The sequence below is a fragment of the Pseudorasbora parva genome, chromosome 17 (assembly GCF_024679245.1).
Source record: "Pseudorasbora parva isolate DD20220531a chromosome 17, ASM2467924v1, whole genome shotgun sequence".
Taxonomy (NCBI): domain Eukaryota; kingdom Metazoa; phylum Chordata; class Actinopteri; order Cypriniformes; family Gobionidae; genus Pseudorasbora; species Pseudorasbora parva.
Window position 1 is genome coordinate 17,154,814 of NC_090188.1, and position 18,282 is coordinate 17,173,095.

Genomic DNA, 18,282 nt, shown 5'->3' on the forward strand with positions numbered 1-18,282 from the left:
TGTGTTTTTATTTGTGATGTGTATTGCTATCCACAAGGTGAGTGGAATGGACATGTTATTATAAATATAAGCATCTGAATACAATACGTAAGCTATGTGAAACAGCGAAAAGACTGTACAGTTGGCGCAGTGTTGTGCACAGCATGTGAGTGTGTTAAGACAGTTCATACAAACCTGTCATAGCTTGCAGGAAGCGGTTTTGCTCGCGCAGGAAATGACAAGGGTTTCTCCTTTTATTAGCACACAATATGGCAAGACAGAGAGGAGTTTTCCATTGCATACACAAAAGGAAAGTGTGGGAAATTCTGTCTTGTATTACAAAGTAGCTATATTTAAAGTACTGTCTGCTGGGGAGTTTGTTCAATTTCTGTTTACATGGCTAATTTGGCCATACCGTAGCAGTCAGGCATAACATTATTACACTGTGAATAACACTAATTATCTCTTCATCAAGGCACTTGTTAGAGTGTGAGAAATATTAGGCAGCAAAGGAACATTTTGTCCTCAAAGTTGATGTGTTAGAAGCTGGAAAAATAGGCAAGGATTTGAGCGTGTTTGACAAGGGCCAAATTGTGATGGCTAGATGACAGGGTCAGATTATCTCCAAAACTGCAGCTCTTGTGGGGTATTCAAAATTGGTCCAAGGAAGGAACAGTGAACAGCAAAAGGGGGACCAACACAATGCAGGAAGGTGGTCATAATGTTATGCCTGGTTGGTGTATATAGAATCTAATATATGGAAATAACCTGACATTGAATTCAGTCCCACGTAAAACATCAAAGACGTAGTTGTAGATAAAAGTGTTCTACAACAGCAAAGTGTTTCAGACTTTAAATGGCTTCGAGATGGAACGCACATTAAGTTTGGTGTCAGTCAAACTATATACTTAAACTTGGCTAAGTTCATGATCTGAAGTTTGTTTGTCTCTGACTGAAGATGACCGAGAGAGTGTCTCCCAAACACAGTCACAGGACATTTCATATTTCAAATATAATGAAAAGATTCTGTATCTCAAGAACAAAGGAATGTGTAATTTTGGCTTGGTAGAGCCTTCTCGGAACGTGTAATATTTGATCCTTGCAGAGACTTGACGTGATGATGGTTTCATCCTATTGCCTCTGGGAAAAACCTGCACTCTCTGCATTTGCTTTTCTTTATGGTTACTCAAGGTGAAACAATGACAACATTTCATGTATTTCTTCATTTTGATTGTCATATAGCAAGCAGACAGGAAGTTTCTTTGATTTAACTTAACTCAAACCTTTCTTTCAGTTGATCACACCAACTGAAATGATTATTATAGACACAAAACATTGGATATGCCATTTATAATATGGAAAATGAATTCAATAATTTACAGCAGGAATCAGTCATCTTTAATTGTTGATATCAAAAGAGCATCTCAGAGTAAAACTTGGCACATATCCAGCAACTTCCTGGGTATTTATTTGGTATTTGTTAGGAATATACCATATACAGGATACAAAAAAAGAGAAGCACTAGGATGGCATTACTGAAATATTTAGAGAAGGAAATGCAATAAGTTTGGGTTATACTTTGCGGGGCAACCGTTTGTTACATATAGTTCAACTGTGTTGAAATTAACTGTCAACTGCACAATTAACTCTTCTATAGTATGATTATCACCATTATAACTATGTATTAAGAACACACTGTTAAAAAAAGAAAAGAAGTTAGATGTACATCAAGCATGACTGCAAGAAAAGTCTCACTGTCCCAGTTTTGCTGCACAAACTCAATTAAATGTTATTAATACGGCACTGTACTTTATGGTACTTTCCACTTCGCATTCAGCCGGATAATTTGCCAGCTACAAGTGGACAATGTTGGCTGCTACTAAACCAAACCAGCTTGTGTGTATGTGTGTGTGTAAAATGATGTAAATTGAAAATCAATATACTGTGAATACAATTTTGACTGAATTAGACAAACGAAAATCTATTTTTGGGCTTGTTTATTGGCATAAAATGCTTAAATATTAGTACAGTTATATCTTCTATATTGGGCTTGCTAAACATACCCATCATAATATGTTAAAAGCGTCACACTGCATTAAAGAAAATTGTACATTGCACTTTAAAAAATAAATTAATGTCTGTAAATCATGCGGTTACATCAGTTCACATCAACATTTGCAAAGGCTGAACGAGTTTCTTACATGGTGGTCCTGTGAAGGCTCATTAGATACATTTAGGTGTGGCATCAAACAAGGGGTAGTGTGTAGTAGTCAGTTGTTCATATTTATGCGAGGCGTTACAATACAATGTTTTCAACAGTGTTTTAGTTGGAGGTGGCCATTTTGGATTTAATTCTGTTGATCTTCAGAGGAAGCAGGGAGACCATCTCCGCACTCAGCTCTAGCTCGGTTTCAACTGCCGCCTTGGCTTCTGGATTCTCCTCGCAGTATTGCACTACGAACTTGTACGACTCCAGCGATAGGCCGAGATTCTCAAGTTGAGAAGCCGGGTTACTGGAAATAAGCTTGGACTGTAATCTGGCGACACGGAATTTGGCCACCAACGCAGGCCTCAGCAGGTCATCCTCGAGCTTTTCAGGAAACTTGCCCTCTGGTGATCGGATAGAGTCGAGGAACATCTGATAATACATTGTGGACGAGGAACACAAGTGGTTAAACTTCTTTATGGTGTGCACGTCTGGCTGATCCTGCTTGTCGGCCGCAGCTAACTTCAGGTCCATCATCTCGTAATAGGTTTCTGCAAGTTCAAACTGCAACTGCCGGCAGATTAACAAATAGTACTGAGCATTCAAATCCTTGCAGATTGGCTCCAGCATGTCGACGCGACGTTTGTGCATCTTACAGCGCCGTTCCAGATCCTGTTCAAAGAAGGCCAGGACCTTGAAGAGAGCGCTATGGTCCTGCAAGATCTCAATGTGGTCTGTCACGTGACCATCCATAGCAAAATACTCTTTGGCCTGAGCTACATAGCCTTGACCCACCAGGAAGATGCCGCGTGCTTCTTCAAAGTCCAGTGGAAGTATGCTGCTAACTTTCTCTTCCAGGCTGCAAATTGAGTCAAAAGTATCGCTTGCACCAAAAAGGATGGCGCTCTTTCTTCCCTTCTCTTTTTCTTCCTCTTCATTCCGACGTGCTCTTTTTAGTTCGTCCTGCCGATCTAAGTCTAGTTCACCGACATTATCCTGTACAGCAATGGAAATTGCTCCGATAAGTCAAACAATAACTGTCAATTTGTGTACATCTCTTGAAATGTAAAAGAAAAAAGACGGCTACCTCAAGAAGTTTTTTCGCATCTTGCAGCAGATTAAGGCAATATTTGATCCAGCATCTGGCAATTTCAGCTCGCTTCTGCAGCAGCTCTTCACGTTTTTCACTTTCAGCCTCACCTTTGGGAAGATTAATGATAATTTATCGTAATTTATCATATACTTTAATTCAGACCTACATGTATACATTTGAAATAAAATACAAAGTTCTGTCATGCAATTCTATGACACAGGCTGATAGGTCCCTAATTCAATCACTTAATTCTCTATAAGGCACAGCTGGTTCCTGCTGTATCAGTAGCCAACTAGCTCACTGCTCAACCTTCAAATACTCAGTCAGCATTAGAAACCCTCCACCTTCCCCACCTCCACCTGTATAGATCTACTACGGGTAATACTAGTACAGTATATTGTACAGCAGCAGCATGTCTTGCTTGCTCACAGCAGTTTGTCATGTATGTATTGGCAGTAGCAAGTCCTGTACTTGCTCTGCAGCAGCAGTACAGTGAAATATTATTACAATTTAAAATAACTTTTTAATATATTTTAAAATGTTATTTAATCCTGTGATGCAAAGCTGCATGTTCAACATCATTACTCCAGTCTTCAGTGTCACATGATCCTCCAGGAATCATTCTAAGATGCTGATTTGCTGCTCAAGATACATTTCTTATTATAAATGTTGAAAACACTTGTGTTTCTTAATAATTTTTGAGGAAACCATGAAGCTAATGGATAGAAAGTTCAAAAGAACAGAGTTGATTAAATTTAAATATTTAGTAACATTATAAATATATTCATTGTCACATTGATCAATTTCATCTTTACTAAAAAACATTTAATTCTTAAAAAATAAAAAAGTCCCCAAGATGACATAATGAATTGGCAGTGTTTGTAAACACGATTAGCCTCATGCTTGAAATGTAGGATTTTTAACACTTTTATGCAACGTTCAAAGATAGTTGCGTTTAGTTCAGTAACCTTGTGAAGTGAAGCCAAAATGAAGTGGTATCTCTAGAATTTCTGAGTAGTTGGTCTAAGACTCTCTTGCTAAATGTCGCAGTGTGTAGGTTTGTACAACCTCAGGATCTGATGCAATGTAAACAACCGAAAAGCATGAGTGTTACAATAAGAGACATATTGTGTTAAATACCATTGCTTCAGCTGTATTTTGAGTGAAACTAGGGCCACCCGTGTACTGCTTAAAATTAGGGAGTTTTGTTTTCATTAATCAACCAGAAAATGGCATTCAGTAAAACAAATGGAAATAGAGATGCACTGAAATGAAAATTCTAGGCCTAAAATAGGAGTTATTTTTGACCAATTATCCAAATAATATATAGCCCTACAAAGCTATTCATCAGAGCATTTGAGCAGAGTGTAGAGGGAGCGGATCAGTGAATGAGAGGGTAGAGCCGTTTTACCAGCTTTCCCCATCATGTTGCAGCACAGTAGGGCTATTGCAAATAGAAACAAGTGAGCAACTGAGATCTGCATGTGTATAGAGCGGAATATTTAGCAGAACGTCTCGCACACACCGCAGTGATAACTGCTAGAAGGAGAGTGAAAACTCAGGTGTGGGCAGTGGGCCGTTTTTTTAATTCGTCCAAAACATACAAATGCCGTTTTAAGCCGATAATTTTCGGTGGACTGAAACTACGGTGTATCCCCAAATAAAAATGTAGGGAAATACACAGTATACCATATTGAACTGAACAGAACAGAAACCCACTTTCTTTGGCAGCTGCCTCTGAGGGGATTTCTCCAGCAAGGGTGGCAATGACACTAGCTGCAGCCAAACAGTGACGAGCCTCCATATACCTTGTCTGTGATAAAGGGACAACAGAGACATAGTTGGGCCTTGACTACAGACAAGATAATACATACATTTAAAAAAAATATATTGTGGTTGAAAGATTAACATACAATAAAAACAAATCCTCTGAGCTTGATCATAAACTTTATGGACCACAGTGTATCTTGTGTTGTGCTGGTACCTTGTTAATTACTGCAAAAGCTACTTTACCTTGGTGACGTAGTACTGAGACAGTGTAGCTGCATTAATGGCCCACTCAAGTGGCACAAACTGCTTGTACTCCAGCTGCCTCTGTAGTGTACTGTGACAGTATTGTCCAGCTCTCTCATACTGCTGCAGATTCTTGTACACTTGAGCCAAGTAATACAGTGTGTGTGTATAAGCCATTTCAAATCTGTTGGCACAATGGGATAAAGTTGAGTTAAAACATTATTAGGGTTTCAGAATTGGGGTGTGTGTGTGTGAGGAGTGGGGGGTATTACCTTCTTATCTTCTCTTGTTGGGATAATTCTTCCCCCTCTAGCACAAAAAAGTCTTGAAGATCCAGTGGAGGCTGACCATCCTAAAATGCATAACAGAAACAAACGTCAGCCCAAAACATCATCACATTTATTAGTATTAGTTTGTAGAGACTGCAGAGAGACAAGTACAACTATGTAGTAAATGATTTTCCCATACGAATTGTCAGTTATGCAGTGTTGTCATAGACAACAGTCATTATTAATCAATATTTAACTGTTGAATGCAGCAATTGATCAATCATACAATTATGCAAAAAGAGATCAGGTGTCTACTTGAACAAAATTTAGCTAGCCACAAAGTTACGGTTACACCACTGCCATTTATGAGTAAACCGACCTAAATCTTCCAAAAATTCAATTTATGGAAACCTCTGAAATATTAAATATATTAATATGAATACGAAATATGAATATTAAAGTCACCATGAAATTAGTAACTGACTTTCATGGAATATATTTATTTATTATGCATTATTTATCTGGCGTGCACATAATTTTATTGTAATTCACGTGCCCTCATAACCTTTAATCAAAATAACTTCCCCTCCCACTTGACATGTTTTTTTTTTCCGTTGTAAGAGCAGAACACCAGGTCACTTACATGAGATGATCCACTCAATCCCTAATTGACAAGTCCAAACCTACACTTTTTCTTGTTAGAGAAACCATTTCATTTGGATATATGGATATAAATATAAAGGAGAAAAAAAAGATTGAAACTTCCATGTCATGCAGACTCTAATGTTATTATCTTACTATCAACTATCATCTTTACGTGGGTTGTGCATTGGCACGGCTCCTCAGAACGGATGAATCTAATGTTGAGGAATATGTGTGGCTGTCATTCATTCACAGCACCGGTGTGGATACTGTACTTCGAAATCACAGATTCTATGTCTTGGAAGTATGACCAAAATAAGAATTTTTCACCAGAAAAGGTCTTCTGAAAAAGTAACATGTCTGCCACTTTGTTCTGACCAACTGAGAAAAAAAGGCATTACAATAAATTGCACTACCATCAGTGATTGAATCTAACAATCGCTAGCTCATATCACATTCAACCAAGCTAATTATTATTATAGTTTGTTCTACAATTTTTAATGTTAACAGCATCAGCATTGCGTGATTGTGTATTTAGTGTGTTTTATCGTTACCGGTAGACTAACATTTCTGTACAATCTAATCTTTTGCTTTTGGCTACGGGTGAATTTCCAGTTGTCACTGATGGTTGTCGTTCGCAAAGTATTTCCAGCAGAAACCTACCAGTACCACTCAAATTGGAACATATTACAAGCTTGCCTTTGTGAATCAGGCTAAGTTAAAGGGGTACTTCAGCACTGGGAAGATGAATCTGTATTTAAACTGGGTCATTATTGTAGTAGAAATGTGAAATCATTTTTGAATTTGGTGCCTTTTAGACTGAGAAAAGACGGAAATTTATTTTTGTCTAATAGGGATGAAGGACAACAATTCCCAGAATGCTTCACTGCCCTGTGAGGCCACTCCCAAAGCCACCGCTACTGGATTACTGCGATAACCATGCACGCGACATATACATTCACAGCGCGTGTTCAGTTCATGCCTTTGGAAGCTTAACTTTCATAGAAATTAATTTGAGAAGTTAAAACACTTACATTGCTCATCATAGCTGCGTTTACATGAATGCCTGAGGCTGCCAAGGGGGTAATCTAGCGCTCGGAAAGCGTTCCACCCCTAGGGGCTGCCATTGCTAACCAAGCCATCACCTGCTGTTAGCATCCCATTGACTCCCATTCATTTTTGAGTCACTTTGACAGTGAATAACTTTACATCAGAGGCGTTTAAAGACTCCATTTGTCCATTGTATATTTCTAAAGAAACACGACAATGTATAAAAGGCTCCATTACCTTGTATCTTACACTATCGCCCCGCAGAAGCTGTTTTTGTAAAAATAGGCTAACGATTGCGTCATAACCAACGCGACCCTGTCGCACAGTTGAGAAATTACCGTATAGACCTGAGGAGACGCTCGCAGGCAATCTTTTACTGTCTATGAGACAGTCGGGGGGACGTGGAGACATGTCCTGGAGACTAGTCTGATAAAGTCAAGGGGGAAGAATGGGTAGAAGCCCATAGTGAGCCAAAAGCAACGGGAGAAAATATTTAAACAACGTGATTCAGCTTTCGCTTTCCACATCTACTAGAAGACCTACAGCTGTCAGACAGGAGGCTCACGTCACATCTACGTCGTCAAGCTCAGTCTGAGCCTGCGCAGTTCGCTCAGCCATCAGGAAGTGAGTGCCCCTAGGTTGACTTCATTATTTCGCCGTAGACGTCAATGGGGTCGCTGTGTCCATTTCTTTTACTGTCTATGGAGGCTGCAGCTGTGAGTGTGATCTCCCATCCCCCATGCATGGGTTAAAAACATGCAGACATGGCTCCCTCTGCTGGCTGTAGTCTTTGGCCAAAAATTCCTCCGACTACGCAAATATTGTTAATTTGCGTCATTGGAGGAATTTTTCCAGAAATAAAATGCATAAATCTCTTGTCTCAGGGGGATATGAGGAGGGAAGTACAATCATTTGAATATACTTCAGGGTTTCTACAAAGCCATATGCTAATCGCTGAAGTAACCCTTTAAGGAGATAGTTTTGAACACTGGCTGGTTATGTACTTCTCAAAAAATGATTTTGGATGATTTTTAAAGCTACACTGTGTAACTTTTTTAGTTTATTCTTAGCTAAAAACACTTAGTTCTTTCAAAAATATATGTGCTCATTAATGTATATTTACTTCTTTCAAGTAATAAAGTATTCTCGTAAGTTTATAATATGCCATTGAAAATACATACGGGTGAGGGGTTCGAATGCCATTCGCCATGTTGCCTCTCCATCTTGAAAGTACATTAGCCAAAGAGGGGACATACCCGTAAATTCAAGCTTCGCTTTTCGCATTTTAACATTCGATGGCAGTCATGAATGAGGTCTAATTGGAAGCCATGTTAATCTTGGACCAAATCGGCCACCGTAGGAGTTAAAACGAAATCGGAATTGAGAGGAACAGAAACTAATATTCACTGGATTGTCAATTACCTTTACACCGCTAGATGGGGAAAATATCACACAGTGTAGCTTTAAACAAAAAAATGACGGACAGCTTTAATACATTTTTATTAAAGAAGATAAATCCTAACCGTTATCTCCATACCAAAATCCCAGATGGCTAGAATGTGATTGCTTATGAATGTAAAAATTAAAAAAAAATATTGGTGTCCAGAATGCCTTATTCCCAGAGACTGTATATAAAAAGATACAAAGCAAAATAAAAAAATAAAAAAGTTTTAGTCCCCTGACCTTCAGTGTGTATGCCTGATGAAGATCATGGGACCGAAAAGAAATCTGATATTTTTTTGCAAGTAAAAAATGTAAAAACATTTTTTGCAAAAACAAAAAAATTAAGAATACGAGGAAAGGTGACGTGATGCATCATTCCGTGTAAAGCAGACTGAGTGAGTTTGTGCGGGATTTCCTTTTTTCTTAAATTTTCTGACTAATCTTTTCCACTTTTGATGTGATTTCTAGCGAGAAATTAGTATTGTAGTAATTAAATATTTGCTTAATTATCCCCAAAGCTCTATCTATTTTGTTGCATATCATTAAACCGTTACACTGCTTCAGAAGCATGTCTGAAATTAGTTTTGTGAGGTACCTTTTTTACACTAATGCTGCCTGCTTTCAGATGTAGCAAAGGTCTTCAGGTTTCCAAGAAAGATAAAGCATGCGAGATTGATCAAGGTTGCAGCTAAACTCAGCAGGAAAGTAGATCTCAAGGGCCAGAGTTACCCAGCCCTGATATAGTGTCTACTGTGTCATTTGGGACACAACTCAGGTAAATCCCAATTTGCATCATTTTATGCCTTTTGTAGTATAGTGCAAGTAGTGCTCATACTAAAAAATTCCAAAAATGTGGGATATTGTAAGCACCTTTAATATGTAGCAAACTGTCTATTCTAAAAGGACGACGTCACAGTGACGTCACGCGGAACTAGCAAGATGCCCAGTGCCCACACGGCTTGGGCCAAATCGTACATACACACACACCTCTCTCATGTAGAGCAAATACATTGATTCAGCAATCTCCAGAAATCCTTGCGCCTTTTCAATTTCATCTCTTCCTGCCCACAAAATTCCGAGCTGATTCTGTCAAAAAACACAATACAGCATACGCCATGGCGCAGAAGTCAGAAAGTGAGCTAACATGCACAATTAATTGAACTTTTAGAAGAACATGCTCAGATATGTAGTGTATATTTACCCGGGCCTGTATAAATAGCGAGACGTTTTCCCGTGTTGTTGTGCACTTGTCAATGAGTTTCATGCAGTTCATCAGATGCTGCTCTCCAGCTGAGAGCTCCTCGGTCTCTATGTGGTTTACGCCGAGATAGTACTGCACCACCGCGAGCCTCGCTGCTTGCAGACCTGCTGGAGAGTCTCCAGCACACGCTTTCCCAAAATCATTCTCCGGTTCTCCATCCACCATCTGCCCGGACTCACTATCCGCTTCATTGTCAGCCTCGCCCTCCTCCTCATTTTGAATTTTTTTCAAAGAACAGTGGATTTCGTTCAACAGATCTCTAGCTTTGTATTTCGATCGGAAAGGGTTATTCTCAGGGTCTTTTTTCGACTCTATTTCGGAGAGTTCTTGGGCCAGGCGAAATTTCTCGCACACCGCACTCCACTCAGCGCTTTGGTTGGCAGCCATGTTTTCACCGAGCTATGACAAGTGTTTACCAGCAGAGGTCAGTGACGACGCAAATGCAGTTGTTTTCAGATTAAAGTCACCATGAAATCTTATGCTGCTGTGTTCTACATCGTCTCATTGCCGGGATGTGATGGAGTTGGGATTGCGGAAGGAGGAGAAGGTCGCATTGGCAGCTGAGATACAATCCACAATAGACCTTGATTCATTTACATTCCCTTTATGGAAGGTTTTACATTCCCTCGCTCCCTCACCACTGAGGGATTTTATCAAAACTAAAGAAATTTCTCAGAAGACCACGCAAGCCTCCACCAGAGGAGACTTGATAATACCCCACAGGTATACCACCTTCGGTCAGACAGTCCACACATTAGTGTGTATGTTGTATGCTATCTTAAAGGGGGGGTGAAACACTCAGTTTCAGTCAATCTCATGTCAATCTTGAGTACCTATAGAGTAGTATTGCATCCTTCATATCTCCGAAAAGTCTTTAGTTTTATCATATTTATAAAAGAAATATGGGCTGTACCGAGTCTTTCCGGAAAAAACCGAGCGCCTGGAGGCGTATCGTGTGGGCGGAGCTAAAGAATGACGAATGTGCAAAGCAGTGACCTCCTCAAGCGTGGAGAAACCCATCTATCTCAGCTAATACAGATAATTATCCACAATCAAATCTGAGGCTGAAATAAATTGAACAGGAGAAACGGCAACATCAGGATGTCCGTCTCTGTGGTATGTACTGTATTTAGGGGCCTTTGTGTGCAGTTTATGAGGACATGATTCGGTTTATGGACTATTGTATGTGACTAGACCTTAGAGGTAGCAAGCAAAACGGTTTTGCACGTCAGAGTCAGAATAGTGTAACGTTATACAGAACAACAATGGAGTAACCGTTAGCGCATTTGAATGACGAAGCACGCGATCGTATCGTTTACTGATGTTTACTCATGCGACGGTAGCCAATAGCAGAGACATTTAAAGTTGATTTACTCACCGGCATCTTCCAAAGCAGGACCGCTCTGTCAAAAACACACTTCTTTGGTATGATTTGGTGAAGTCCTGTGACAGCAGTGACCGTGGAAATCCACTTTGCGACGCGACTGAAGCGATGCCTTGAAGCTTCCCGTCATTTCTGCGTTCAAATCGGTTCAAATGCAGCGCTGCCTTCCCGGAATGCTGTGCTGAAGCGTTGAAGTCGCTCGACGTCACCCATAGGAATAAAGTGGAGCGCGGCGCATCATAAGTGTTCACGGACGACTGGATCTGCACCTGAGAGACTGTTTACAGCGTGCATTTCCTCTCTCTCCCTCTAGTTACGCGCGCGCGCACCCTACCGGGAGAAGAGCCCGTACGGCCCATACAAGGACCTTCCGCTCTATTTAACGTCAAGTCGAGCCATACTCGAAAAAAACTCGCCGAAACTTGTGAGAAACCGGAAGGAGTATTTTTAACACAGAAATACTCCATCAAACGCCCAACATTAGTTTTTGAAACTTTGTCTATGTTTAGGATGGGAATCCAAGTCTTTAAAGGTGTAAAAAGCTCAGTATGCATGAAACAGCATTTCACCCCCCCTTTAAAGGTGGGATAGGTAGGACTGATCTAAAACACTTTTGTCCAAATACATAATTAAAATGTAGTACTCTGAAAAAGAGAGTATAAAAATCGAGTGACTCTAGATTTTTTAATCTGCAATAAACACCGCTCATTATTTTTGTTCGGGACGAAACAAATGATTGGCTTGGGCGACTGTCACTCTCTCGCTACCATGGCAACCACCGCTTTCGCTACAGGATCTGCCCACATGCGCGCACTCGTTTGATTTGAGCAGTTCAAGAGGCAAGAAACCTAGGCAAAATAATGGCAGAGAAAGAGCATTCAAAATTCACAATACAGGGTTTTACAGTCAGCGAAGGCAAAAAAGGAAGACAGGACCAGAAAAGGCAATGCACAGAAAGTCTTTGGATAAACGCTTTTCAACGAAGGTGAGAACTGAGGGACCTGAAAAATGCCTCATTGCTGGCTGTATTTCTGCTGGACAGGTAATCTTTCATTTTGATTATACTTTTTTTGGTTTATGTTTTCATGAAGCATGTTAGCCTAGAAATCTAGACGCACGCTAGCGGCAGCAAATCTAATCTGCCCGCGAGTGTCGTCTAGCAACTCTCAATAACCTTCTGAGCTGTATTCCCCTAACTCTTGCCGGGCCAATCACATGATGTATAGAGTTGGTGGGTGGGGCCATAATGACGACGGCCGAGTTGCGTTTGCGTGCTTCTAGTAAACACAGAAACTGGCGAACGGCGGTCTTTTGAATCAGCTTTGACCGCGACTCTGGAAGACTTGGGAGGTACCGTGCGTTCACACCGCCGCCGGCGAAAGCGTCAAAATTCGCTCTTGCTGCCCTGACAACAACGCTGTAGAAAGCTCCGTGGACGTGCTGCCGCTCTGACGTAGATTGAATGTTTTTTCTTTTTTTAAACTGTATTTAAAGAGGCCGCAAATCAAACAAGCATGTTGATGGATATACAAACCACAAGTAGGGTATAAATTAACTTCATGAAATCGTTTAAATGTGAAAGTAAGAATTAATTGCATACCCGCTGAACAACGAGCGTTCTAGCGCCTGTAAAATAGTGTTGCGCGACTTCTTAACAAATTACACATCATTATGAATGATCTCGTAATAAATGATAGGGAAACCTGCACAGCAATGATCAACCTCTCCTACAATTTGCTTGGGAACTAATGTGGTCGGAACCAAAGTTTACAGGCCTGCGTTCTCTGGATTTCTTTCAAGCGGAGCACTTCTACATTCTGACTGGTTGCCGCCTGTTGCCGCCGAACCGCGTCATAGCTCATTACCATAAAGTTGAGCTGATTTCAACTCTCCTCGACGCCCAAATTGTCCAAGACGCGCCGCGCCGCTCTCGCCGGAGCTCGCCGCCCAGCTCCCATTGAAATGAATGACTTCCGGCCAGCTTGCTGCTCTCGCCGCCGGCGGTGTGAACGCACAGTTAAGCTTTTCTCTGAGAAAAGAACAAAGAACGGCACTGAAGTCATTCTTAAAAAGGGAAGATGTTTTCGGAGTTTTGCCGACCGGATATGGCGAATGTTTAATCTATCAACAAGCTCTGCTTCACCTTCATTGCTCTGGTTGGTTGTGTACCGTATCCTATCGCGTGCAGAGGGAGTTTGAAAGACAACCGTTTATGACATGATGCCACTACATGCACTGCTCGTCTCAGGTCAATAATGAGTCTTCCAGCTGAGCAGCCGGTGAGGCGTGTTCATGTATTTTGGGGGCTTGGCTTTGGAAAGAGCCCAGAAGGGAGAAGGTGGAGTGAATGGAAATAATGAGCTGTCTTTAAAACAGTCGTGAGAGGTCTACAGACACTCATTTTTTATACTTTCTTTTTCAGAGTACTTACATTTTAATTTTGTATTGATATATAAAGAAAGTTTAAACAAATTTGGAAAAAATGTTTCCTACCTATCCTACCTTTAATTTTTGTATTTCGTCATGTGTATATGGATGAGTGTTTGTGAAGCTGAATGAATTTTTGAGTCTTATGTGAATAATGTTTATAGGACTTTTGATAACTTAATGATGAACAATGTACTTTATATAGATGTCAGTTTTTATTTCTGTAATGTTTTGTGACCTGTGTGACCTTAGCCCGTGGGGTGGGAACTAAGGATGGAAATTAGCCCTTGGCTACGTTTCGGCATGTTTACATACATGTATTCCATGTTTGTTCATTAGCATGCACTGTCCCAATCAAATAAATAAATAAATAATAATATAAAGTAAATAAAAATAAAAAATACACTATTCCCACATTACTCCACTAATATAGTCCACTTGAACTCTGCCATGGTGGGAACTAGCATGTATGAACCGTAATTAATTTGTAACCGTAAGTTCATTGAAATTAAAAATTAAAACTTGAGTTAATACAATTAACATTTTTGAGAATCGAAAACCTTTATAACCATTATTAATTTCAATAAACTCAAAATTTTAAGGCAACCAGGTTACTTACTTTTTTAAGTTAAACCGACAAAGATTTTTATAGTGTACCTGTATGATATTACGTTGGACCAGCGTGGTTTGGAAAATGGATGGATGATTGAGTCAGCTGTGGGCGCCATCTTCTGGCAATAAGGCACGGGAATAGACCCTTTTCACATTTCCGGGTTTCTCAGAGCAGAATTCGTCATACTTGAGTTAACTTTTATAGCGGTGAATGAGAGTATATATTAAATATATGTTTTGTTTACCCATTTGCTCAAATAGCAAAAGACAATCTCGACGATAGTGATTTCACAACTTTTAAAAAGAAGGAAAAATTAGAGTGAGATTAATAACGGCAGTGAAAAGAGAGAAATATGGTAATTTTACCGTCACTCCCATAGTATTAGTAACAACCCTGCAGCAGCGATAACTTGCTTTTTGTAATTTGATGCAAAAGTTATATAATACAAAGTATTATTTTTATAAATGTAGCCTACATAATAATACAAAAAAATATTTTAAAAATGGTTTATGATAATAATGACCAGTAAAATACATCATCACAGTCTGTGGGTCTATTCATTTAGCGTGACTCTTACAGTGCTTTATTCTCTAGCCGTTGAGCGCATAGATATACATAATATTATGTATATCTGGTTGAGCATCCGTTTTACACTCGTTATTGCGGTGCATTGTGGAATAGAATAAGTGCACTCAATAAGGTCCACTATGGTTTTTGTCACCACTATACACAAATGGCTATACCCTCAAATAGTCATATTTAAGGGTAGGAGGTGATTTCAGACACAGCCACAGCCACAGTGAATTCTATTCACTATCTATTCTATTAATTCTATTTTTAAAGGACAATTGCAGTATTTATTAAAAATTATTTTATGTGAGTGACAGTTTGTCTTGCCCTTGCATCAGTAAATGCATCATCAGAGAAGAGAAGGTATGTTTTGCAACGGGAAGTACATTTGATTAAAGATTAGGCTACAAGGGCAAAAAAAAAAAAAAAAAAAGTATGTGCATTGTGCATGCATGGATACATACTGCAATATTCCATAAAAAAAAATAAGAAGTTCATTTTGATTTCATGGTGACTTACTAAGTATTAGTTCATGTTAGAAATTTAAATATAGATATATAACATGGTAATACTTTAAAATAATTGTTTCATTTGTTAACATTAGTTAATGTATTAACTAACATGAACTAATAATGAGCAATACATTTGTGACAGTATTCATAAAAGTATTCAGCTGTTTATTTTTGCTCATGTTAGTTCAAAGTGCATTAACGAATGTCAACAAATACCGTTCATTTCGTGTTTTAAGACATCAACGTATCTTCACGAGCCGCAGGGTTTAATATGGATGTGTATGTGCTTTTTACCTCTCATAGAAAAAACACCCCATTCACATGCATTATATTACTGGCATAGTGCAAAGTTTAAAATCTTTATTTGTGTTCTAGAAACAAACACACCTACATCTTGGATGCCCTCGGGGTAAGCACATCAAATTTTCATTTTTGGGTGAACTATCCCTTTAAGATTGTCTTTGGTTCACTGCAGTTTTAAAAGGAAAATACTCAACAAAGGCGTTGACTTATGAATTTGCACAGGGTTTGTCTTAAAGCATATGAAAAACACCACAACCACCACACCAAATCATAGGTATTACTAATATATTTTACAGAAAATATGTCATCACTGCAGTCTGCACAGCTCTTTTATTTTTATCATTAACTCATCCTCAGCCACTGTTGCTCTCTCTCTTACAGATACTCTGGCGCTACCTACAGGTCAGTGTATGTCACACACAGACTAGCAGGCTTCTTCTACTTCCTGTGAGTTGGCGGATATGACAGGTTAATTATTCTGAATTATTTATGCACAGGGCCTGTCACAATACCCATACTTGTGGTCTTTGCACTTGACCACTTGCATATTTATATGGTGCATTTCCTGTATTGTAAATGTTTAAGTTGCCACAAACTAGGCATCAGGTGTGTGTCAAACTTTTGATTAACCAATGGAACACATTGCAAGTAATGTTTTTACAGAGCTTTATTTACACTTTAAAAAAAAATACTTTGCGCTTAAAAATAATATTCTAATTATCCGATTAGTAGTCCCCATGTAACAGACGGCACAATTTAATTGTGGTGCTTAAATGAATAAAAAAAATCAGTTGCAAACATTTTACAAAATACACATACTCATCTGTGGAAGCAGTATTAGAGATAGTGTGCGTCAAGGGCACCGAGCTTTGGCACTTATCTGGTACAATTTTGTGTGGGTTTTGCGACAAGCGTGATCAGTTTGCATCACTACGACATTGGAAAAATTGGAAGCATGAGATGTTACAATATACAATAATCCATTAAATCAGTGAGATATCCCTGCTGGCAGGTTTAAAGGGGTCATATAATGTTACATGCACTTTTACAAGCTGATTGTATTGAAATGTGTGTTGGCAGTGCCTATGCACAACCATCCTATAATGATAAAAATCCACCAAGTGTTTTTTTTTTATCTCCTTATATGTTTTCCGCTGCCTCAAATCGAGCTGTTCGACCGTGTGACGTCACACAGTCGGATGCCCCTCCCACGACTGTTGATTGACAAGCAGCGTTTCAACACAGACCCGCCCTGAGCGAGCTCAAGCTGTCGTTGTCATATCCGCCATTGTTGATCTGCTGGAGCAGGATGGCGTCTAAGCGATTGTGGGATTCTGTTCTTGGGTGTAATAATGAACACAACAGTCATTTTGATGTTCCTAAATCCGGCTGAGTTTTGTTTTCATCAATGCTTTTATGTTTGCGCGAACCGCGAAGCATTTCTCACCAGACCACTTTATAACCGAGGGTCAGTAACTTATATAGCAGGTTTTGCTAAGAAGCTGCTCCTGAATAAAGATCTGTACCAGCTCTTTATGTTCCTGCTGCCCTGCCAGAAGAAGTGAGTGTAGTTTGAAACGCTTCACGATGAATGCGGCTAAAGTGGGTAAGTTAAATTACGACATGCTTTCTATGTATGCAGGGTTGCCAACTCTCACGCATCTGGCGTGATACTCACGCTTTCAGGCTCTGTCTCACGCTCTCACTCCGCCCAACTCAATCTCACGCCAAATTGCCAAACCTGCTTTTGATATTAAACAAAACTATAAGCTTTAATTTTTTAAAAAGTGTTTTAATGCAATTCAAACAATAAATAGCGTTTTGGCGCTAATGTGGCATAATGTTAAAGCCAGAGGCGTTGAAAAGCGGAGTTGCATGCTCTCGTCTCCCTGCGGCGCGCGCTGGTCACGTGGCCCATGAGCGCTCAATACTTCTAGCGCTGTGCCAATGAATTTAAATGGCTTAAGTGGATACACAACAGTTTCACCATATAGATGTTTGCTGCAAGTTTTGGTAAACAGTACAGCATAGTGTTAGTGTTTATTGATTATTAAGTCAGCCATATTTACAGGATCGTTTTATTATGGAGAGTGATAGAGATTCAACATTGTTAACATTAATGCTATTCTTGTATTTAGCCCTCAGGTATTCCTTACTAATAGGTCACACTCATACTCATTAAATTATATTTATAGAATATTTTGAGGAGATCTTTTGGTACTAAATACTATTTGTGCAACAATTATTGTCAATAAATGACCACTTAAAATATTTTTCTTCTAATATTTGTATTTCTTCTAAAATTTATATTACAATTAGTGTAGTAATTAATATTAAAATAGAGAATTCCAATTCAAAGAGGCAAATTAGAGTCATTTTGTGGCTAAAAATATTAATGTTTATTTGTAATGCCATTAGGTGCCTTATGGCTCTTTAATAAATATACATGTATCTAATCTAGTTGCTCAAAAATATATTGCAGTCTTTGCATTCTAATAAATATTTAGATATGATGAT

The 18,282-nt window shown here is 39.2% G+C and overlaps 1 protein-coding gene across 1 annotated transcript; it reads right to left on the reverse strand.

Moving 5' to 3' along the window:
- Positions 1-1,959: 1,959 nt before the first annotated feature.
- kifbp (kinesin family binding protein) lies at positions 1,960-10,386 on the reverse strand. Its single transcript, XM_067421842.1, has 7 exons — positions 9,897-10,386; positions 9,683-9,781; positions 5,564-5,643; positions 5,292-5,475; positions 4,998-5,091; positions 3,273-3,385; positions 1,960-3,181 (listed from the first exon to the last, which is right to left on the reverse strand). The coding sequence occupies exons 1-7, from the start codon at positions 10,341-10,343 to the stop codon at positions 2,303-2,305; spliced, it is 1,896 nt and encodes a 631-aa protein (XP_067277943.1). The 5' UTR covers positions 10,344-10,386; the 3' UTR covers positions 1,960-2,302.
- Between the last annotated feature and the right edge of the window lie 7,896 nt (positions 10,387-18,282).